The 23537-nt window shown below is 68.5% G+C and overlaps 1 protein-coding gene across 1 annotated transcript; it reads left to right on the forward strand.

The window, feature by feature from the left end:
• Positions 1-11744, forward strand: TBKBP1 (TBK1 binding protein 1). Its single transcript, XM_075774930.1, has 11 exons — positions 1-12; positions 923-1188; positions 2940-3164; positions 3249-3371; positions 3452-3556; positions 4098-4251; positions 4356-4534; positions 4623-4672; positions 9324-9442; positions 9789-10534; positions 10773-11744. Exons 3-11 carry the CDS (start codon positions 2943-2945, stop codon positions 10899-10901), a joined length of 1827 nt encoding a protein of 608 aa, XP_075631045.1. The 5' UTR covers positions 1-12; positions 923-1188; positions 2940-2942; the 3' UTR covers positions 10902-11744.
• The last annotated feature ends 11793 nt before the right edge of the window (positions 11745-23537 follow it).

The following is a 23537-nucleotide window of genomic DNA, read 5'->3' on the forward strand; positions in this document are numbered from 1 at the left end:
CCCGCACCGCCGGTAAGTGCGGGGCCTGGGCCGGGTGGGAACTGGGCTGCCCCCGCCCCGCCCGGGCCTGGCTCCCCCGGCTCCATCCCCGGCTCCATCCCCGGCCCCAGCTCCCCCCGCCACCTCCAGCCCCGGCCCCGGCCCCGGCCCCGGCCCCAGCCCCGGCTCCGCCTCGGACCCCTCCTGCGTCTCCGACCCCGACCCCGTCCCCGTTCCCTGACCGGCGACCCCCGTCGCGGTGCGGCACCGGGCTGGGCGCAGGAGGGGCGGGCGGCACCGGGCCGGGCCGGGGGGCGCTCGGGGGGGGGTTACCGGAGACGCCGGGGCCGCCGCAGGCCGGACCCCTAATCCCCCCCCCTCCCCCGGTACCCGCGACCCCCGCCCGGGCTCACCCGCCTGCCCGGACTCCGCTCCCGGGGTCGGGGGGCACGCTCGCTCCCGGCCCCCTTTGCACGCCGGTTTGCACGCCGGTTTGCACGCCGGTTTGCACGCAGGCTTGTAGCCCGTCCACGTTCACGCGGGGCCGTAGCAGCAGCACCGTGTCCTGGCCCCTTCCCCGCAGCCCCCCGGCCTCCCCCCGGCCCCCCCAGGGAGGTTACAGCGGTGAGGAGGGGGCTTGTCCCGGTCGCAGCCCCCCGAGGCTCGGGGCAGGGGGTGCGTGGGGGGGCTGCGAGTGGGACCCCCCGAGCGGGGCTGTGCTGGGGGGGCCGGGCAGCTGCACGGGGCCTCTCCCCAAAAGCCAGCTGGGTGCCAGCGGTCTGGCAGCATCCGCTGCCCGGCACAGCCCGTTCCCATCCCCGTTCCCATCCCCATCCCCATCCCCGCTGGCACACCGGGGCGGTGAGCTGCCGCTCGCCGGCCGAGCCCTCCCGTGGTATCCCCGCGCTGGGGGGCTGCAGCCCCGTTTTCGCTCTCTTTAAAGGCATTTGTAGGCCTCAAGGAGGGGCCGACCGCTGGGAACGTGGAGGGAGCGTAGCTGGCGCGGTGCCGTGGGGACCTCGTCGTTGCCCCTGGAGCCTAATGACAGCGCTGCCGTCTCCTGCTGACCCTCTCGTGGCTGATCTCCCGAGCACCTGCCCACCGCGGCTCCCTGCCCGCGCTGCCGACGCCTGAGACACGCGTGCCTGTGCCGCAGCCCTGCCCAGCCTGCACCACCTCGCCCCGCGCCCGGGGCCCGCGACAAGGCAGGTGTCACAGTATGGTACGGATGGGGAAACTGAGGCACGGTTCGGGGAGCAGCAGGGCCAGGCCGGGGGACTCGGGGCCAGGCTGTGGGTGCAGAGCTGGTGCAGGGCCCTGTGTGTCGGGGAGAGAGTGGGTCCCGTCCCCGCTCAGCACCAGGGGCACCCCCTCCACCCTGCATGGTGCCCCCCAGACCCCCAGGCAGGGACTGGGCAGGGGTCTGGGGACCCACCGGCCCCAGGACTCCTGGGGTCTTGCTTTGAGGGGATCACCAGGGGCCTGGGGAGTCGTGTCTTGGCTTGTGGGGGTGCCTCAGTTTCCCCAGGGGGGAAGATGACGGTGCCGTCCCTGCCTGAGCAGAGCTGGGTCCCAAGTGCCTCATCCCCTCCATCGCTGCATTGCGGGGGGGGACACACGTTTGAGGCCCTCAAGGAGGGGACAGAGGAGGGGTCACGGTGCCGGGGTGCGTTCTGTGCTCCTCGTCCCGGCGGAGGCTGCGACACGCAGGGCTGCAGCAGCCCACGGCTGCCCGGCCCCGGCCGAGCTGAGGCTGCGGGAGCAGCCGGGGAGGGGTCTGTCCCTTGGGGCAGAGCGGGGCCGGGGGTGCCAGGGCGCTGGGCTGGGCCCTGACTCCAGCCACGGCTCGGGGGGGCCGGGCTGTCCCCTCCCCGTCACCCTGCAGAAATCGCCTCCCGCTCCCGCCTTTGTGCTATGAATTATTTGTGCGGCGGTGGCTCCCAGATGTCTGCCCGAGCCGGTGAGGCTGCGCAGGGCTGGCGGCCGCCCCGGTGCCCGCAGGGTCCCTGGCTGGAACGGGCGACGGTACCGGTGGGGCCAGAACCCCGCGCGTGGATGCTGGGGCTCAGCACCGCCATCGCGGCCTCCTCGCCGGCTCGAGGCGCGTTTTTCCTGCCGGGCCGGCTGTGCCAAACAGCCCGGGAGCCGCGGCAGAGCCACCGGTGGCAGCGGCTTTCGGGAGCCTCGACCACTCAATATCCTTGACCGGGGACAAATCCTGTGGCACCGGGCGGTGCGGCGGAGCGGGCCGGGCAGGATCAGGCCCCCCCCCGGTGCCGGCTCGGGGGCCACGCGGTGATGCAGGTGGCTCCCCGGGGGGTGAGCGGCAGCGCCGGTATATAGGGCATGGCGCGGGCTGCGTGCCGCCGCGGAGGCGTGGGAGGCCAGGAAGCAGCTCGCGTGCGGCGCGGGGCGGGAGGCAGCGGCACCGGCCGCTATTTCTGGCGTTCGCTCCCGGGGGGACGTGGGGAAAGTCACCGCGTCCCCTCAGGGCCGCTCTGCTGGGGATGTTCTCTGCTGCCCCTGCTCCCACCCGTGTCCCCGGCAGTGATGGCCCCTGCTGGGGGGGGCTGCCAGGACCCCTGTGTGCCCCCCTTCCCCGGCGGGGGCAGAGGCCATCTCCTGGCCGGGGTCCCCCCACCACCCCGGGGGATGCTGCGGGGTTGGAGCCGCTGCCGGTGGCGGCTCCCGGGACGGTCCTTCCTCCATTGCCCTTTGCCACCGGGATGCGCCGAGCTCCTGCAGACCCCGCTGTGTCCCCAGGACCCGGCTGGGCTTGGGGGGGGGGCTGATCCACGGCCCCCGCTGCCCCAGGCCGCATCCTGCACCCTGTGCCCCCGCAGCCCAGCCGCCCCCAGGGGCTTCAGGCTGCCCCCGCCAGATTCATCCCCGCTTCTCCTGGGGAGCGAGGCCGTGGGGTCACCGGCGGCTGTCTGTCCGTCCGTCCCCCCCCCAGGCAGGACATGGACTCCATGTTCGAGGACGACATCAGCATCCTGACGCAGGAGGCGCTGGGGCCGGACGAGGACTGGCTCGACAGCCCCAACACCGACCTCTCGGGTGAGATGTGCTCAGCCTCCCACTTTGCCCTCATCACCGCCTACGACGACATCAAGAACAGGCTGACGGGGCTGGAGAGGGAGAACTCCACACTCAAGCGTCGGCTCAAGATGTACGAGGTCAAGGTGAGGGGCCGGCGGGACCTGGGGGGGCACATGGTGCCGGGGGTCCCCACTGATCCCACTGATGGCTCTGCCCCGCGGCCGCAGTACCCGCTGATCGGCGAGTTCGGGGAGGAGCACATCTTCTCCCTCTACGAGGCCAAGGAGACGTCGCTGCTCAAGAGCGAGAAGGCGTCGCTGCAGCAGCAGCTCAACCAGTTCCAGCACGAGGTGAGCGGGGCCGGTGGGGCCGGGGGACATGGGGGGGGTCCCCGAGCTGCCCACCCACCCCCGCCTGTCCCCCCCGGCAGCTGCAGAAGAGCAAAGAGCGGGAGGAGCAGCTGGAGGAGATGATCCAAGCCTACGAGAAGCTGTGCGTGGAGAAGGCTGACCTGGAGACCGAGCTGGGAGAGATGGTGGGTGCCGGCGGGGACCGGTGCCTGGGGACGCCGGGGTCCCCTTCCCCGCTCTGTGGCAGCAGCCAAGCGGATGGTCGATCGCTTCTGCGTCGCCGCGGGGCTGCTGGCGGCACCGCCGGGACGCGGTGGGGTCCAGGGCTGGGGGGGGCCGTGGCTGCTTGCCCCAGTTATGGCCGCGTTGGGGGTTGTGGTGCTGCACGTGCCTTGGCTTTATCCCTTCTCTTCCCGCTCCCACCGTGCCGAGGGATGCTCCCGGCTCCAGCACGGCGTGTGCCACTCCATCCCGGCACCACGTGCTTGGGGTTGACCGGGCATCCCCGGCTTCCGCCACCCCAGCCTGGGGGGGCCACCCCCACTGTGCCACCCTCTTCTGGGCTGGCCGCATGCTGGGGACAGACCCCCCCCCATCACCCCGCCAGGACGGCCACCAGCTCCACGGGGACCCTGAGCACCATATCTGCTGGGGGGGAGCAGGATGAACCCCGGGGACGGGGTGCGGTGCCAGTGGGCTTCAGCTCTCTGCCCCCTCCCCGGGCAGCGGGCGCTGGTGGAGACGCACCTGAGCCGCATCCGGAGCCTGGAGCAGCAGCTGCGGCAGCGCGACGGCAGCACCTTCCCCGGGCTGGGCACCCCGCTACCGGGCCAGGAGGTGCCTTTCCTCGCCCTGCACCCCAACCCCAGCCTGACCCACGGTGAGCAGCCCCCCTCCCCACCCCGCGGGACCCCCCCCACCCCGGGACCCCCGACCTTGGCGGGGCAGCTCCGTGCCGGGCGCTGAGCCGTGCCGTGCCCGCAGTGCTGGAGCGTGCCGGGGGCTGGCAGAGCCGGGGGCTGGAGGCGGCGGGGCGGCTGGAGGCCGAGCTGGAGGCGGCACGGCAGGAGATCCAGCGTGCCCAGCACCGCGAGGAGCATCTCAAGGCCGAGTGCGAGCGGCTGCAGGCGGAGCTGAAGCACCTGCAGGACACCCGGGAGCAGGTACGGGACAGGGTCCGGCTGCGCGGGACCACCCCCCGTCCCCGCTGGGTGGGGGTCCGGGTGCTGACGGGATGTCTGCCCTCCCCAGGACCAGTCGGAGCGGGACATGGCCTGGGTGAAGAAGGTGGGCGACGACCAGTAAGTGCCGGGGGTGGACTGGGGTGAGGGCTGGGCTGTGGGGGGGGGGGGTCCCCCCACCCGGCTGTGGACTGGGGAGGGATGGGGGCACATGGGGCTCTCTGCACGGCTGGGCTTCGTGTTCAGGGTGTCCTGGGGGGGGGACGGGCCCTCCCTTTGGGCAGGGTCTCCAGGGGCTTCTCCCCATCGAAGTGCTGCTACGGGGATCCTGCACCCCAAAAGCACCCGCTGTGCCCCGGCAGTTTGGAGTTGAGCTGGGCTCCAGGCGCGGGGCGGCCACAGTCCGGCGTCCGGCACCGTACAGACTGCGCAGTGCCGGCTCGGCGAGTGTGCCGCTGCCTCCAGAGGGCACTGACGGCTTGTGGCTGCCGTGCAGTCACCGTACGGCACCGTACAGCACCGTGCAGTCACCGTACAGCACCGTGCAGCACCAAGCCGTGCCACGCAGCCGTGCCAGGCTGTGGGATGCCGGCGTGGCTGCACCGGGCAGAACCAGGAGCCGCTGGCTGCCCCTTCTCCACCCCCCTCCGGCTCTGCACCAAACCCTGCCGGCAGCATTTCTTTTTGCAGTGGTGTGGCTGATGTGGAGCCGTCGCGGTGCCGGTGCCGGTATTCCCTCCTCCAGCCCTTGCGCTTCTCCCTGGCCTCCCCCTCGCTGCAGCCGTGAGCTCTGGGGGCTCCATCAGGGACCCCCGGGGTGCTGCGTGGTGCTGGGACCGAGCACCCCAGATTTGGGGGTTAGGGCCAAGGCACCCCCAAGTCCAGGAAGGGCTGAGGAGAGCCGAGGGAGGCGGCACGGCTGTGCCAGGGCAGCCAGACCCCCGGGGCCCCCCCAGCATCGGGGGGTGCAAAGCAGCTCTGGGCCGGTGCTGAGCCTTTTCCCTAAACCCCCCGTCCGTAACCCGTTTAATTAGGCAACGGCCTCGTTACCCCGCCGTCCTCGCCGTGTCAGCCTCACGCACGTGTCCCCGCCGTGACCGGTGCCGGCGAGGCCGCGGCAAGCAGGACTTCGCACCCCTGCGTGTCGTGCGTCGTGTCCGTGTGTCCCCCCCCAGCCCCGCGCTGTGACGCCGGGCAGGACGCGCCGCGTTGGCATCGCGGCTCCTGCGGGCACGTCGGGCTGCGCCGGGCGGCGATGTGCCGGGGCCGGCAGCCCGTGCCAAGCTGTGGACAGATAAAAGGTGACACGCGGGGACTCGCCTGGCGCAGGGCCGGGAAGGTGTCGGGGTGTTGGGGGGGGGGGGAAGGGGGGGGTTCCCCCCTTCTTTTTCCCGAGGTGTTGGATGTTTTTGCTGTTTCTTGTCTCCCCGGCGTAAATCAGCGCGTGGGGCTCGGGGCGGGGGGGGGGGGGTCGCCCGCATCCGCGCTGGCATCTCCGGGGGCTGCGGCCGGGCGGCTGCCGCCCTGTCTCTGCACTGCACGTCCCGGGGCGGGGCGGGGGGGATCCCTCAAGAAACTTCCCCCCCTTAATTCACTTTATTTTTCGCAAAGCTGAGCCCCGCCGTGGCCAGGAGAGCTGAGCCCCCCCCCGCCCCGTGCCATCCCTCCCTTTCCCCATTCCCCTGCCCACGGCATCCAGCCCCCACCGGGAAATAAACCTCCAAATATGTGTATTAACATTTCCCAAACCCACCTCGGTTTTAAGCCCGCCTTCTCGAGGGCGGCATGGGGAAACTGAGGCACAGCCAGCTCCACATCCCTCACCCCAGGTCTGGGGGCACCTTCCCCCCCCCCCCTCCCCAGACCCAGCCTTTCCCTCCCCGGTCTTTTCTTGTAAATACAGCTCTTTTTTGTAACCCGCTCCTCTCCACCACTTTTTTTTGGTGTGAAAGGTGCCTTATCGTCGCTTTCCATCTCCGGGTGACTTTTCTGGCTGGCTTTTGCCGAATTAGTCAGCGTGCTGCCACAGCGTCAGCGGGGTGGGGGTCCCTCCAGAACTCCCCCCCACCACCACCCCTGTTTTGGGGGGGTGTTTTTTTGTTCCTTTTCATTCCTTTTCTTGGTTTTGTCTTTTTTTTACATTTTTTTCTGAGGTCACGGCCGTTCCCGCTTACGACTCCTCGAGAGGGGACTGGAGAAAAGCCAGGACCCAAATCACGGGAAAAGCCCTCGGGGGGAGCAGGGTGGGGGGGGTGCAGGGTGGGGGGGGGGATGGAGGGTGCTGGAACGCTGCAGGGCCGGGAGATGCTTTGCAGGATCCATCCCCGGGATATCACCGCTGACATCCAGGGGTGACGCGGTGCCGAAAACTGGGGGCGTCGGGTGCAGACAGGTGGGAGCACCCACCCGCCAGCCCCGTGCCCTTCCCGTCGCTGCTGACGCCGTTTTGGTGGGATTTGATGGGTTCGAATGAATCTCGCACCCGTGGGTTGCTGTCGTGCTCGCCGCCGCCTTTTTTGCCACCGACGTTTCGCTGGCGGCGCTGGAACATCCCCATCCCCTGCTCTTCTCCCCGCTTCCCCCCACCCTCTAACAAAGGGGGGTCAGGGCTGGGGTCATGCCTGGCCCCCCCCCACCAGCCCACGCTCCCCCCAAGCCCGGCGACGATGGCAGCTCCGCCTGCGGTTCCTGCTTTTATTTCAGTCTTCGCCGGCTTCTTGTTTACCAGGTGTGACTTGCTCGATGTCACCCCTTCCTCCCCTTATTTTCCACACCCCCCCTCTGCACTGTCCCCCCCACCCAGGGAGGGGGGGGATCCTGCACCCTGGCCAGCACCCACACACCGTAAATTCACTTTGCCACCAACAGGTATCATTTTTTTTGGGGGGGGGGGGGGGAGAAGCACGGCCTCGCCAGCAGCCGAACGGCTGCTGGCGAGGCCGTGCTTCTCCCCCCCCCCCCAAAAAAATGGGTCTGATGCCCTCACTGGGTGCTTTTTGGGGGGGGACACACACCTTGCACCCCACCTGTCCCCAGCCCCTCGCTTCGGTGGTCCCAGCTCGGGGAGGGGGGGGTCTTGGCTGTGCTTTGCATCCCTCCTGCCATGTGTGTGTGTGTCCCCCTTCCCTTACTCCAGCGCCCGCCGCAACATCTCTGGCTGGGGACAAGGAGGGGACACGATATCAATCATCCTGGCCAGGACCACAGGGGACCCAAACGGTCCCGCAGGATTTGGCCGATCCCGTCAGAGCGGCGATGCTCCGCGGTGCTTTCGGCAGGCGTGGGCGGCCAGGTTTTCGGCAGCTGTTTTGTTCTCACGGCTTATCTGCAGTTGCGTATCAAAACCCACAGTTTGCCCTGAAACGGCGCTTTTTTTTTTGCTTTTTTCTTTTTTTTTTTCAGAGGGTGGGGGGCACCAAAAGCGCCCCCCCCCCCCCCCCATGTTTCCCTCCCCCTGGCACCAAACCTCCCAAAAAGCCTCACAGACACACACCCCCCCACCTCCGGCTACAGGAGGGACCCATGGGGCAGGTCCCTGCCCTCTCCCCGGTGCAGGCAGGGGTACAGGCAGGGGTCCCGGCAGGGTGCCCTGGGTGGGGGCTGCTCATTCCCCCCCCCCCAACCCCAGCACCGCTCGCTTCTCCGCCCCGTCGCTGCGGTTTTGGCGCTTCCTCCCTGCGCCTCGGTGTGTCTTCGGGGCGGGAGAGGGGGGGTGGCTGGGGTGGCCCCCCCAGGGGAGCGGCCGAAATCCAGCAGTGGGGCTGGGGGAGCCGGGATCCCCCCCCCCCCGTCTTGGGGAGCAGCCGCAGCTTCTGCGCCGGGGGCCCTGGGCACGGAGCCGGGTGCCCACGATGAGCCACAGAGGGGAAACTGAGGCAGGAGAGGTGGGAGCCAGCGGGGCCGCGGGTGGCGTGGGGGTCTCGGGGGCAGTCGTGTCCGGGGATGTCCCTGGGTGCTCGTGTCCTCGGTGCCGCCCTGGCAGGGCCATGGGGACGTGACATGGGGACGCAGCTGGGGAAATCTTTCCCTCTTTCTTTTTGTCTCGTTCCCTCTTTCTCTCTTTCTTTTTCTCTCTTTTTCTTTATCTTCTCTTTTCTTTCTTTTTTGTTTTCTCTTTTTTGTTTTTTCTTCTTTCCTCTTTCTTTTTTCCTTTTTCTTTTTTATTTTTTCTTTTTCATTTCCTTCTTTTCCCTTCTTTTCCCTTCTTTTCCCTTCTTTTCCCTTCTTTTCCCTTCTTTTCCCTTCTTTTCTCCTTCCCCCGCCCCGATGAGCTGACAGGAGGGCGGGCAGGGGCAGACCTGTCGGCTGCTGTTACGAGTGGTGTCTCCCGGGTCCCCGGGGTGTCACAACGGCTCAGTTGAACCCTCCGCACGCGGCGCAGGAGGACGCGTCGAGCCCCCAGCCCCGCGGGGCCCTCGGGAGACGGCTTCTCCCTTCGCATCACCGCAGAGAATATGGTTTTGAAAAGCGACACCGAAGTTGGGGAAGAATTGATGACTTTGTCAGGGCTTCCAAGAGCTGGGGAGGGGGGGGAGCGTGGCACCCATCTCCCTCCCCCTCTCGGCTGCTCCCGGTGCACAGGGCGGCTGTGGGTGCGATGCCAGGCAGTGCACGGCCACAATTTTTCCCTTTTGAGTTAAAAACTTGAATTTGGGTTGGTTTGGGGCACGTCCCACAGCACCGCAAGGCAGGACACACACACACACACCCCCCCCCAAAGCTGGGGGACTGGGGCTACTTTGCCCCCATTGACGCTTCGTCCCCTCCGCAGAGTGAACCTGGCGCTGGCCTACACGGAGCTGACGGAGGAGCTGTGCCGCCTGAGGAACCTCAGCTCCCTGCAGAGCCAGATCCTCCGCACCCTGCTGCAGGAGAAGAGCCTCAACGGTGGTAAGGGGGGGGGACCGGGGCTGGGGGCAGGGGGGGGGCTGCCACCCCACAACTGGACAGGGCTGGGATGCAAAAAACGGGGAGAGCACACTGGGTTCCCTCGTCATCTGGCCGGTGCTGAGCTCCCACATGGGTCCAGCCTGGGGAGCATCCACCCCAAAGAGCATCCCTCCCCGGGAGCATCCCTTCCCGGGAGCATCCCTCCCCAGGAGCATCCCTCCCCGGGAGCATCCCTCCTGCCGGGGGTACCCACGGCTGCATCCCCCCCGTCCGTCTGTCTGTCCAGGATGCACATGGGTGATGGAGGGTATTTTCTGTGCCCCCCCCGCCCCATTTTGCTTTGCAGCCCAGCGCCACTCCCCGCTGTCCCAGTGCCATTCGCCAGCCCAGCAGCGCCGCTCGCCCGCCCCGCAGTGCCCCTCGCCCACTCCGCCGGGGCGTTCGCCAGCACCCCAGTGCCAGTCGCCAGCACTGCAACGGCGCTCGCCGGGACCCCCCAGCCAGTCGCCGGCCCAGCAGCGCCGCTCGCCAGCCCCCGGCCCCTGCCAGTCCCCTGCCCAGCAGCGCCGGTCCCCGGTGCCCCCCTCCAACCAGTCGCCCGCCCAGCAGCGCCGATCTCCGGCCCCACCGCCCTGCCCGTCCCCGGCTTTGGCATCACCGCACCGGCTGCCCGGCGAGAGGATGGAGCTGGGCTACGCCAAACCCTCCAGCCGCCACATCAAAGCCGGGTTCCAGGGCCGCCGCAGCTACTCGGAGGTGAGCAACGTGGCCCTGTACCAGCAGAGCCGCTCGCTCTGGCTCCAGCCCGAAGCCTCGACGCTCCCCAAGCACCGACCCTATGGCGAGGTGTACCTGGGGGGCGCGGGGGCCCCCCTGAGCACCCGTGAGCCCTTCGAGGAACACGTGCGTTTCGAGAAGCAATCGTCGGATGAAGAGGAGTGGGCGCTCCCCAGCCCCCCCAGTCCCGAGGCGGGGGCCATCCGCTGCGCCTCTTTCTGCGCCGGCTTCCCCAGCCCCGACGCCGACGCCGCGCACCGGACGGCCGCTGCCTACGCCCGAGCAGAGCACGCTCAGTCCTGGCCCTCAATCAATGTAAGCGGGACCCCCTGGGGCTCTTTTGCGGTGGGTCGGGAGGGAGAAGAGGCAAGGGACCCCCCTCCCCCCAACCACGCAGGCAGGGCGGTCGCCCCGCGGCGTGCCTCAGTTTCCCCATTTCTGCCCAACCGTGCCCGGCGGTGGGAGGGTGCCGGGGAGGAGGAAGGGGGAGGGGGGTACACAGCCCCCACGGGGAGCGGGTGGTGGGCTCAGCACCATTCTGTGCCCCCCACAGCTGCTGCTGGAGACGGTGGACTCGGAGGTGCGGAGCTGCCCGCTCTGCCAGCTGGCCTTCCCCATCGGCTACCCGGACGATGCCCTGGTGAAGCACATCGACTCGCACCTGGAGAACAGCAAGATCTGAGCCTCCCCGCCCTCCCCGGTCTTTGGATGCTGCATGAAAACACACGAGGAGCAACACGGCTCCCGAAATACCTCCAAGTCTTCAGTAGCTATGGAAAGACTGAGCACCCCCCACCCCGGAGCCCCCGGCCCACCCTAAGTGGGCTCCTCCGCTCCCGCCTCGCACCGTCCCTGCACCACGCTGGGTTCGGGCGCTCGAATCGGGGCACCAGGGTGACGCTGGCCCGGGTGGGTGCTGGAGGGGACCCGACTGTGCCCTTGGGTGTCGCCTGCACCCTTGGGTGTCGCTGCTTGATCTCAGGGAGGATTCGAGGGGCCGGGTCCTGGATGCGGCCCCCAGGAAGCAGGTGAAGGGAAGGGGCTGCCCCTTCCCCCGGCTCCGTGGGTCAGAGTTGGGTTTGGGGGGGTGGGATGCGGGGGGGGGGGGTAGCTGCTTGTTCTCGGTCTCACTCACCTCGTCCCACCAGTTCAAGCATCTTTCCGCTCTTTTACATTAAAAGCACCCCCCTCCTCATTTCTCCCCCCACCCCACAACGATGCTGCTGAGAAGCAAACCCCGCAGCCCGAGGCGCAGCATGGACCCCCCCCACATTGCACTGGGCTCCGCTGCCCAGGGGCTCTCCCCAACCTTGGCCCCCCCCCCCGGTGTGGGGACAGCGCAGCCCCCCCGCAGCAGCCCCCCCCCCCCCCGGGTCCCTCCTGCTTTAGCCCGGGGCTGCAGGCAGCTGCTCACCCCAAGCCCCCCCACCCTGTCACCCCCATCCCCCCCACGTTCAATCTACCTCAAAGCTGCCGGGAGAGGGGGGGGTATCCACGCCACCGTCCCCCCACCGAGCCGCTCTGCGCTGCATGTCCCCCCTGTGCCACGGCACGCACCCCCCCCCCCCCATGCACCCCAAGGGGCTCGGCAAGGTGGGGCCCCCCCAGACTGCACCGGGACCCCCGGGAGGAGGGACCCGCGCTCTCTGCAACGCCACCGACTCCCAATAAAACCTTTCCAGTGCCCAAAATGCTGTGAGGGGAGAATGAAGCTGCCTCTTCTCTTTGGGTCCCCGGGGAGAGGGGGGTCCTGGTCTGCGGGTGCCCCCCAGGGCTGGGGACGGGGCAGGGGACAGGTCTGGTGTTGCTGCATCCAGGCCTGGCAGAGCCAACTCGTGTCGCCAGGGCTCAGCCCCGGGGGTGATGGGGTTCAGGGTGCCCGTTGCAGCTCGCCTGCACCCGTGGCCCCGTTCCCAGCACGACAACGCGTTTCGGGTTTACTGGCTGGGCAGGCGGCAAGAAATGGGACAATAAAAAGCAAAACAAAAACCATCCCCAGCCCCGGGAGCGACGGTGCAGGCACAGCCAAACCACGGCCCTGCGGTGCCAGTGCCGGCATGTGGCCAGACCGGTGCCTTCGGGGTCCCCTTGCAACTGGGGACATCCCCCCGCCCCAGCCTGTCCCATGCCCGGGGGGCTGTGGGGTGGGCACGGGGGGACCATGGTTGGTGACGATGCCCGCACGGGTGCTGAGCTTCGCTCATGCTCGGTGCTCGTGGCACGATGGCACGGCCCAGGGCCACTCACCCGGGTGATGCCGAACGTACGTGGAGTGACACACAGGGGATAAAAAGGACATGGGGACCCCCGGCCCCACGTGGGACCCCGGCACCGAGCAGCCCTGACCTTCCCGGTTATTTGGGCGAGGGGAGCAGAGGGGCTACGCCAAACCCCGGGAGGTGCCGGCGGGCGAGCAACGCGCCGTGGGGGAGAGCGTGCGGCCCCGAAGGCGGCGGGGCTGGGACCGCAGAGGAAGCGAAGAGCCCGCGCTGTGCCAGGTAAGCGAAACGCCGAGCGGGGCAGCGCCGGAGGGAGCCCAGGGAGCTGCAAAGGGAGGGGGTGCCCTTGGGCACGACACCGGGATGATGGTCACGGAGCATCCCGGCAGTGGGTGGAGGTTGGGGAGGGCAGCCGGGCTTCACACCTCTGTCACCTGCTCGCAATCAGCCTCGTTAACATCTGCTGCTTCTCCCTCCTAACGGTGCCAGCACGCCAGCCGAGGTGGGGGACACCCCGCAGGGCTGGGGGTCCGTGGGGGTGACGGCTGGGGGGGGTGGGATGCTCCTGTCTGACCTGGGGGGAGGCCGGCTGCCCTGTGCATGAGGAAGCCCCGTCCCTCCCACCGTGGGCACCACTGCTCCGGCAGCACCACCGAGACCCGCTCCTCCGTGTTATTGTAGGGCCTACAGCCTCCCTGCCTGTGGGCTGAGGGTCAGGGGCGGCCCCGTGGGGACGGTGGCTGATTTTGCACCCTGTGGGGATGCGGGTGCATGACATCAGTGCTGCGATACCCTTAAACTGGGCTGCTCTTGAGAAATCCCAGCCCCTGCCTGCCCTGGCTCTGTCCGGGCACATCTGTGTGATGAGTTGTGACTGTTCTCTGGCCTGTCTGCCTGGGGGAGGCTGCAGGAGGCAGAGGGGGCTCAGTCCCAGCTCCGTGGGCACAGCCCTGAGCAGGGCGCGGAGCCGGTTCCCAGCCGCCGTGGCACGGCAGGCGGCGGAGCGATGGTGTGAAGGAGATAGGCTCTGCGCCGCCGGTGAGGCAGCGGCACGGCGGGCATTATCACAAGCTGATCTCTGTATCTGGCAGGGGAGGGGGAGGAAGAACAGCCCCTGCCCCGGGGCTGAGCTGGCTCTGGCTCCCCGGGTGGGCATCGGCAGCCCTGGGGTGCCAGGCAGCGATGGAGCGAGGGGACTGAGCCAAGGGGGGGGGGACACGCCGTGACCCCCCCATGGGGACAAAACGCTGCAGGGAAGGGTCCCAAAAAGAGTAAACTGGGGGGTTACACCCACCCAGGGACGAGGCCTGATCCTCACCTGGGGTGGTACAGAGGGCAGATGGGCTCCTTCTCTGCCCATCCACCAGTTTGGACTGGAAACGTGCTGGGATGGGGGCGGACATGGGGCCCGGCGGCGGGCAGGGGGTGCCTGGCCCCCACCCTCTCCTACCACCCACTTTCCCCCCCGGCTCCTCTCTCTTTTTTTGAAATCACGTGATAAATGTCAAACAGCGGGTGCCGTTACTCATCCCGCTGCCAACTCAGCGCCGCTTTCCTCCGGGGGCGGCTGCCGCTGAGTCAGGAGCTGGGCTCCCCCAGGGGTGCGGGGACCCCCGACCCCCAAAACACGAGCCCCTGTCCTGTTCCTGGGCCGTGCGGGAGGATCCAGGCAGGACCTCTGTTACCCGAGGCAGGTGCATCCCCAGCTCGAGCGCATGATGCTCACATGAGTTTGGGGGTCCCGGCACCCCGGGTTTGCGGCATTCGCCTCTGAAGCCGCTGCCTGGGGCTGCCCAGCTGCCCCAATCCTGCTGCCCTTCGGATGGTGCTGGGGGTGGGGACGAAGGGCTGGTGGTGGCCCCGGGATGCCCGTGTTCGCGGGGCTCGGTGCCCAGCAGCCGTGCCGTGCTGTGCCTGCGGTCGCAGGGCCGAGCAGCTCACCACATCCCGTGAGCACAATGCGGGCCACATCACCCCCCCCCCCGGCACCCCCACTACACCCGTGGGGACCACTCTGCCCCGGCCCCACTCTGCGTGGGGAAACCCTGAGACATGTCCACTGCGAGAGGGACCGGTCCCCACCGATGCCTCCCGCTCACCTGGGAGCCCCGTGCCTCAGTTTCCCTCTTCCACCCGCTGCAGCTCCACCGCCCGGAGTGCAGGGCGAGCGGGGCTGCCCGGAGGGGGGGGTGTGTGGCCCCGTTTCCTCCGACGCTCCCCCCCGGTGCTGCTGCCTTTTCGGTACCTCGCAGGAGCTGCAAACCACAGCACTGGGTTGTGGTTTCAGTCTCAGCCTCACCCCCCCCGGAGCGGCAGGGCTTTCGCCTGGGGCGCCCGCCCGGGACTAAACCGGGTGGTCCCAGGGGCCGGTGCACCCCAGGGTGCGTGACCACCTTGCAGGGCTCAGGGTGCCACCATGCCACCCATACACGGCCCCCTCCCGCTGCAGTCCTGGTCCCCAAACCCACCCCGGCGCACCTCTGCAGCTGCCCTGTCCCAAGGGTGCTGGGGGGGGGGGATGTGGCCCGGCTGTCCCCACGGCTCGGGGCTGGGGGTCGGGGGGCCGGGAGCATCCCCCCGCTGCTGCAGGTGTCACATCCCGGTCCCCAGCCGCTGCCGCAGGGAGCGGGATGAGGTGGTGGCCGTGCCCGGGGGTCTGGCGTGGGAGGGGGGGTCCCACAGGCAGCAGGGGGGTGAGGGACCCACTTTGGGGCTCAGGGGCTTTTGGCGGGGCTCAGGCGTCCGGCTGGACCCACTGGGTCCCTGCAGTGGCCTGGCTGTGCCGGCTGCGGTGACAAGGGATGAGCCAGTCCCCCCCGTCAGCCATGACAGGGCTTGTGGGGGGCTTCCCGCGGTGGCAGGGGCTGGGGTCCCTCTCCTCCAGGCTGTCCCAAGGTGCCAGGAGCATCCCCGGGGCGATTGTCCCCTGAAACACCAGGGATGTCACAGGGCATCGTCCCCCAGAGCCACCCATGTGCGTGCAGCCCCCTCCCCACGCCGGGGCCGTGCCCCCCTCCCATGTCCCCCGGTGTCCCCATCCCCTGAGCCACCCCGGCCTCGCAGCGGGTCACACCTCGCTGTTTCCTATGTGACAACTTTCTTTCTCTTTTTTTTTTTTTTTTTTCCCAGCAAAAAACCCCTCTTATTTTGGGCAGGTTGAAAGGTTTCTTTTTCCAGCATGCTTTCGGGGTTTTTTTTCTTTTCTCGGCGTTTCTATCGTTTAGGGGAAAAATGAAGCAATTCTCGCTGCTCGGGTCCCGCTTTCTCCTGCAGCTGGGTCCTGCGGCACGGGGGCGGTGAGATGGGGACCAGGGATGCTCCTGCCCCATTGCCGGGGGTTTGGGGCCGGCTCCAAGCAGGGAGGACAGCAGGGACAGCCAGACCTAGTGTCCCCAGCTCCGTATGCCACGAAGGGGATTCTCTGATGTCTAGTAAGGGTTGTGCTGATGTCTTGCCCTGGGTGTTTCTCGCTCCTTCCGACTTTGCCCGCTGAAGGGCTCTGTACACTCGTGGGGATCACCCATGTACACAAGATGATCCCCCCAACCTGGGCTGGAGGGATCCCCCCGGCTTGGCTCAGGGGCCACGACAGCAGCTCCCCTCCGTCGGGGTTTATAGGAAACGGTGCTCCTGCCTGGGTGAGCGTTTCTTTCCAGCCGTGGGCGCTGAAAGGCCCCCTCTGCTGCGGATCCGGTGTGAGTCAAAGCCGGAGCCCTGGGGTTTAACCACAAGACCCAGAGCTGCTGTGTCATGGGGCAGCATCGCCAGAGGCGTTTATAAGAAATGGCGGGGCTGCCCAGCCGGGGGAAGGGACCCCGGCCGGCACGGGGTGCTTCGCCCACATCCTTGGGGAGAAGCCCTTTCGCCTCACAGGTGGAGGTGGCAAAACCGGCGGCTGCAGTGGCGGCCGCGGGCTCGTCTCTCGGCCCACATCTCCTGCAAAGGACTCAGGGCTGCTGCGCTTTGGCTACTCAGCTCGGCCCTTTCCCAGGGGTGCCCGGTGCCCGCAATACCCTGGGGTGCCCACATCACCCTGGGTACCTGCCTCCAGCTGGGTGCCTGGTCCCCGCATCACCCCTGGGTGCCTGCATCCGGGCTGGATACTTGGTGAGCATCACCCTGGGTGCGCACGTCACCCCTGGGACCCTGCGTCCAGGCTGGGTACCCAGCGCCAGCATCAGCCCCGGGAACCCGCATCACCCTGGGGTGCCCCCATCCACCTGGGGTGCTCGGTCCCTGCATCACCCTGGGGTGCCTGCATCCAGCCAGGGCATCTGGCCCTGCATCGCCCCGGGGTGCTCAGCTCTCCTGCCCTGCAGGCAGCAGCTGCCTGTCGCTCCCCTGCCAGCTCCGACTCTGGCTGCGGCACCGCTCGCTGCTGGTCCCCTTCCCACACGTGCGCCGGCAGCTGCCTGACCTTTCGCAGATGCTCTTCCTGGAGAGACAGGAGGTTTTCGCACGTGCCTCACCCTCCCCGGCCCCAGGTCCCTGCAGCCTCGCGGGGAGCGGTGGTGGCTCCTGCGGTCCCCAGGGACCTCCTGCCCTTCGTGCCCGGGACGTGCCGACCCTGCCGCCCCGGGGAGGACGTGGCATGTCCCCTCCTGGCCAAGCCAGCCCGGTGTCCTTCCTCGTCCCTGTGATGGGATCGGCTCTTTAGCATCCATCCGTGGTGACCCCCCCCCCCCGTTCCCAACCATCAGGGGGGCCGCGGTCTCACATGACAGCGGAGGAGGGGGGCACAGCCCTGGCTGCCATGTGCCCAGCACCATCACGGATGCTGCGGAGAGACAAGTGCCACCGGGCCCCCCGGGGACCCGCAGGCTGCTGGCCCGGCCCCGGCTTCGCGCGCGGGACCCGCCATCTCGCTGCGGGGAGGTGACGGAGCCAACGCGCCGTGACATGGGCCTCGCACCCCCCCCCCCCACCTCCCGCCGCGGCCAGCGCCTCGCCAGCGCCTGCCGGGGGGGACTTCTCGGCTGTCACAACCCATCTGCATCGGGGGCAGCGTCTGCTGGCGCCGTAAGTGGGGTTAAACTCGGGGTCACCCGGATCGAGCATCCAAGGGAGGAGGGTCTATTGGAAGACAAGACCCCCCCCCTGCCCAAATCCCCCTGCGCCCTGGCACCCCCTGGCCCTGGTTGCCGCCGAGGTGGGATGCAGGGGGTGACGCTCCGTGATGCAGGCAGTGCTGGGGATGCAGCAGATGGAGGGACACAAAACGTGTCCCCCGGTCCCTCTGCGGCTCTCGGGGACAGCACGGTGGTGGCCGGCCACGGCGGTGGCCCTGTGGCACATGTATCCCCGGGGAGCTGCACCTCGGCTCTTGCTGCAGGTCCCGGCTCTTTCTGCGGCCGCGGGGACACGTGGGACCGTGACGGCCACGACCTGCTGGCGGCCCCGCTCTGGCCGGTGGCCCAAAATCCAGCACCGGGCAGGCGCCTGGGGGCCATCGACACCCACGCCGGCAGCCTGAACTCCCCATGATCTGCCAGGACAGTGGCCACGGTCACCACCAGCACAAGGACACGCCGAGCACCGGGCCACCCTTACGGGGAGCACGGCCCCGGCAGTCCCGGCTGCAATCCTGCCGTGAGCCCCCCCCCGTGGGTAACCCGGGGGTCCCCTAAAGCCCTCCAGCACCTGCAGGGCAGCTCGGAGGTGGGAAAGTGGCATTTTGGGGGCAAATCTGGCCCCATTTGTGTCAGCGGGAGCATCCTGGTCCGATGCCGAGCCCTTGTGCTTTGGAGGAGCCGGGCTTTGGGCAGGTGGGATTTGGGGCTGAGGTCCCCTGCCCCGGCAGAGCCCAACAGCACGTCCCATCCCCTTCCACCTCCATCACACCCCTCCCTCGTTTTCGGCTCCTTCTGCCGCCGCTCGGGCTCACACCGCGCCGGCCGGACCTGCGGGCGGCTCCTTTTAACCGGCGGCTGAAACGAAACCGGCTCCGGCTCCTTCCCCCTGACCTATTTTTAACATTTGATTGAATTTTTTTTTTTTTTTTCCTTTTCTCTTCCCGTGCGCCGGGCCCCGGGTGCGACCGCGGTGTCAGCCCCGCGTCACATCAATTAACGCGCGCGGGGCGTCATTTGTCACTTTGCATTTCCCAAAGGCCCCTCTCCGTGCCGTCGCGGCGGCGGTGGGTGTACGCCGGGCTGGGTGTGCCCACCGCGGGATGGGTGCCGGTGATGCTCCTCCTGCCCAGTGTTTCGGGGTTCCCGGCTCTGCGTGCTGGGGACCCGGCGGCCAGTGCTGCCACCCACTTTGGTGGGGTCCCGCTGCTGGGTAGGAGGGTCCCCGGTGGGGGCCGGGACACCTGAGTGCGGCCCCCCCGGCCCCGAGCAGCCGGTGCTGACACCTCCACTTCCGTCGGCAGGGCCCCCACAGATATTTTTAACTCCCGGCTCTGCTGTTTGGCATGCGGCGAGTGTCCGTCCCCACCGCTGCCCTGCCTCCGGCTGCCTCCCCCAGCCCATGCCACCCCCTGGGGCAGGATCGGACCCTCCAGAGCCACGTCGGACTCTGCAGGGCTGCACGGGACCTTATGGGACGGGATGGGACCCCACGGGTCGGGATCAGTCCCTATGTGGCAGGGTTGGACCCTGCGGGACAGGATGGGACCCAACGAGGCAGGATGAGACCCTGCATCGCAGGACAGGACTCTGCGGGACAGGATGGAAAGCTATGGGGCAGGATTGGACCCTATAGGGCAGGATTGTTTCCTACGGACCCCTGGAAAGGAGGACTAGAGTCTGTGGGGCAGGATCAGACCCTGTGGGGGAAGACGGGACCCTTCAGGGTGGGATGGGACCTAAAGGGGCAGGATTGGTCCCCACGGGCGAGGATCAGACATCGCCACCTCTTCTGCTGGGCTGGAGCATCCTCAGCCCCGTCCCAGCGGGGTCCAGCCCTCCCACGTCCCCACGTCACCCGCGCCACCGAGCCCACGGGACCCCTCCCGTGGCCAGATCCCCAAACGGGGGGCTCTCGGGAGGGCCGCGGCAGCGGGGCGGGCGATCCCGCACACGCGTGTGCCCGCCGGGGCCGCACGTTGTCAGAAGCTGTAGCCCGTGTCTCGCCCGCCGTCCCCCCGCCCGGTCAGCGCACATCACTCCCCAGCCTTCGCCTCCCGCTGATGAAGAGGAAGGGCCGGGGGCCCAAGCCCTGAGCCCCGTGTGCCCCCGTCACGCTAAGCCGGCCAGACAGGGGCTGCAGCCCCCCGGCGCTCCCCAGGGAGCCACGGCTTTTCACCGAGGATCTGGCTCCCGCTGAAGCAAATCGCCTCGTACAGGAGGGGGGCGAGGGGCCGGGGAGCGACGGCGGGGGGTGAAACGGACTCCCCCCGACCCGGCGGGCACTGGCGGGGGGGACCTCGCACACCCAGCGGACCCCCCCCCCCGCGCTGCACGCGCACACAGTGGGCCTCCTCGCGCTCACGCCAGCATCCTTACGTACACGTGGCTGGCTCCCTTGCACGCCCACAGCACATCCTTGCACGCACATGCCGGCCCCTTGCACGCCCATGCACACGCAGCCTCCCTTGCGTGCCCATGCCCACGCCAGCTCCCTCACGCACGCATTGGCCCCCTTGCACACCCGTGCACAGCGTGGCACCCTCTCACGCCCATGCCCCCTTGCACACACACCCCCCCCCGGCTTCTTGCACACCCATGCACACATAGGCTTCCTTGCATGCCCATGCACACCAGCCCCTTACACACCCTTGCACACCCATACACACACACCCCCCCAGCCCTCTTGCACACCCACGCACACATACCGATCCCCTCACACACCCACACAACCCCGCGCTCATCAACACTCCCCCACGCTTGTGCCCCGCGCACGAGGGGGACGGCAGCACCCCGGACACGGCGACACCCCGAACATGGCGACACCCCGGACACGGCGGCACAGGGATGCGGTGGGAGCTGCCCCGTGCACACTGCCACCTCCCACGCAGGCTCCCACGGCCAGGGAGAGGAAGAGGAGGAGGGACCGGAGCAGACCCGCGGTTCGGTCTCGCAGGGCCGCCGCGCAGGATCCGGCCCGCAGGCGGGAGGCAGCGCACCCGCCGCCGCTGCTGAGCCCCGCGACTCCGGGAGCTGGGGATTCCAGCGGGACCACCCCAGGGACCGGGGCATCGGGGGGGTGGGGTGGGGTGGTCCCTCGGCCGGACACCCCACCCCCCACCCCTCCCCCGTGCCACCCCACGCCGGGGCCCCCCGGGAGCGCGCGGGCGGCGGGGGCGCGGGGGGTGGCGGCGGGGGCCGAGCACCGGGCGGGTTTTGGATGGCAGCGGCTGGAACGATGTTAATGACTTTTCTTCCTGTCGCTCTCCTTTTACACCGCGGGCAGCTCCGTAACCAGAGCTGCTTCCTTCCCCGAGATTAAGCAGCCGTCTGCTCGGCCCCCCCCCCCCCCCCCCAGGAGCTGCCACCGACTTGTCACCCCCGGCTGGGCCAGTCCTGGCCCCGACGGCGCTGGGGAAGGGGCAGCACCCATCCCCGGCACCCATGGGTGCTTCCCTTCTAGCGGGGTCCGGCGGCAGGAGATGCTGAGCATCCTCCCAGCGCTGGTCAGGATTCCTCCCACCAGACGGGGAGATGGTTTGAGGGTGCTGGGGGGAAGCCCCACAGTGGGACAAGCTCACCACGGTCCCCCGCTCCCCTCCACTCCCCCCGGGTCACCCCCGTGGGGCTTCCCCCCCCACCGCCGAAGCGGGGCTGCCAAAGAGCCGGGGTGGAACGTGGCGGCCGCCTGCCAGCACCGGGCGGTTTGGGGCAGGAAGGAGGAGGGTGACAGTGCCGGGGTGCAGGGCGGGGAGCAGCGGCGTGGGGAGCACGGGGACCGAGACCCACCGTGGTGGGGGCTGAGCCCCCCAAAACCTGCCACTGGCTCTGCCTCGCTCCCCTCTTGTCACCTCCCGCGACTCAATTTCCCCTGTCCGCTATGATTCGTAGGACACTGCCGGTGGTGTGGGACCTCGCTACGCTTTTGGGGGGGGATGACACAGGGTGCCTGGGGACCGTGGGACAGCCAGGGTGGGGGTGCAGGAGGGGGCCTGGCAGGGTGGAAGCCCAGGTGGGCTATCGGGGGGCTCAGCAGCATCGCTCCGCTCTGGGGTACAGCAGGGAGGGATCAGGGATGTGGCTCCATCGCACCCCGCGCCCTTCAACCCCTGGGCTGCAAAGCACCCGGGGCTGGTGGATGCAACCAGGTGCAGGATGCGGCCCCCAGGCAGGCTGCGCTGGGGGTCCCCCGGGCGGGTGGCAGGTGGCCGGCCAGGCCCGGCCGCGCTGCGGTTTGCATTCATGCCTCCACGAACTTCTCAGCAACGCACTCTTCGAGCAGCAGCGAGATGCAAATTCCTCTGGGGTGGGGGGAGTATTTTTGTTTTTCCCTCAGACCAAATTTAGTCCCCGTGGGTGCCCAGTGCCTTCACGCTCATTTTAATAATGAAAACAGGAACAATGCCATTTACTAAGAAAATAACCCCCAAGTTTCCCCTCAGTCCCCAGCAACCAAATTCCTGTCGGAAAAGCAAAATCCCACAGCAGCACCGGCACCTGCCTGGGGTCTGGGCTGGAGGGTGGCGTGGGGACAGCAGGGCTTGGGGACAGCAGGGTTTGGGGACAGCAGGGCTTGGGGACAGCAGGGCGTGGGCTTGCACCCTGATGGGGGCTGGCTCCTGCCCAGTGTCTCTGCCGGGGATTTGGTCCTGGGGTCAGCCAGACTGGTGTCCAGGAGCAGTGAGATGCAGGATGGGGACACGTCGCAGAAGTGACGTGGAGCTGGGGGTGTCTGGGATAATCTCCGCCAAAGGCTCTGATCCCCAGCCCATGACGGTGCTGGAGACCCCAGGGATGGGGATATTCCATCCTGCAGCTGCAGGAGGGGAAACTGAGGCACGGGGCGATGTGGGGGCTTGTCTCAAGCCCAGGTTGATTCTCAGGAGACTGAAAATCCTGCCAGGGACAGGCACGGGCTCAACGCTGCGGCTGGTTTGGGGAGGGATGTGGCCTGTGGGGCAGAGCCTGCGAGGCGGCAAGCGTGGCCCCGGCCCGTGGGGCGTATCCTGCACCGTGAGCCGCTTCCTCCCCGGCCCCTGTGCCAGCGCTGGCGTTTTGGTGAGCACCGGAAACCAGACGGGCGGCCAGGAGGGACCGGGCACGGTGGGGGGCACACGGTGCCGCCCTCGGTCCCCCAGCCCCACGCTCTTGGGGACACTTGAATGTGCAAAGTGCCATGTTGCATCAGCCATCTGCAGAGGGGAAACTGAGGCACGGTGCTTGAAGCCGGGGGGATTTGGCCCCAGGGAGGTGCCAGGGCTCACCCTGCAGGTGAGGATGCCCGCCTGGCTTTGCTGCTGCAGAGCTGCTGCCCGGCTGCAGGGAGCTTTGGACCCCAAATCCTGATGGTCCCTGGCCACGGAGGGCTGAGCTCAGGCCGCTTGGTGCAGGGACCGTCCCATCCCAAGGGACACCGCGTCGGAGGGGACAGAGCCTGAATCCCGGGCTGAAGGTGCCCTGGAACATCCCAGCCACCGGCAGACGGGGCCGTCGGAGGCTGTTCGAGGTGACGGCCAGGACACGGCTCCCAGCTCTCCTCTTCCTCCTGGCCCCAAGCGAGTCCTCCCTGCGCAGGGACACTTGTGACAACCATCGCCCCAGGAGTCCCACTGTGTCTCCCAGGGAGGGCAGCGTCCCCGGTGTCACTTTACCATCTTGGGGGGGGGGGGAAGACTCAAGGACATGACATCCTGGGGGACAGAGCCACGCTCCTTCCCCCTCCCTGCCCGACCCCGCTGTTGGCACCATCCGGGACCGGGACCCCCCCCGGGGTGAGGGGGACATGGGGTGGTGGTGGCAGGTCACCGGCCACGGGCGCAGCGGGGATGCTCGTGAGCCCGACACCCGTCTGGGCGGCTGCGACGGCTGATCTCGCAGCAGGGGGGGTGTGCCTGTGAATTTATCCTCGCCGGCGATGGTATAACGGGAATGAATTAGCACATCGTGACGTCAGGGAGCACATGTGCGGCAGCACTTGCTTTCCCCCCCCCCCACCCGTTAACGAATCGCTCCCCCCATCCATAACCCCCC

Source organism: Balearica regulorum, chromosome 24 (genome assembly GCF_011004875.1).
Source record: "Balearica regulorum gibbericeps isolate bBalReg1 chromosome 24, bBalReg1.pri, whole genome shotgun sequence".
Lineage (NCBI taxonomy): Eukaryota > Metazoa > Chordata > Aves > Gruiformes > Gruidae > Balearica > Balearica regulorum.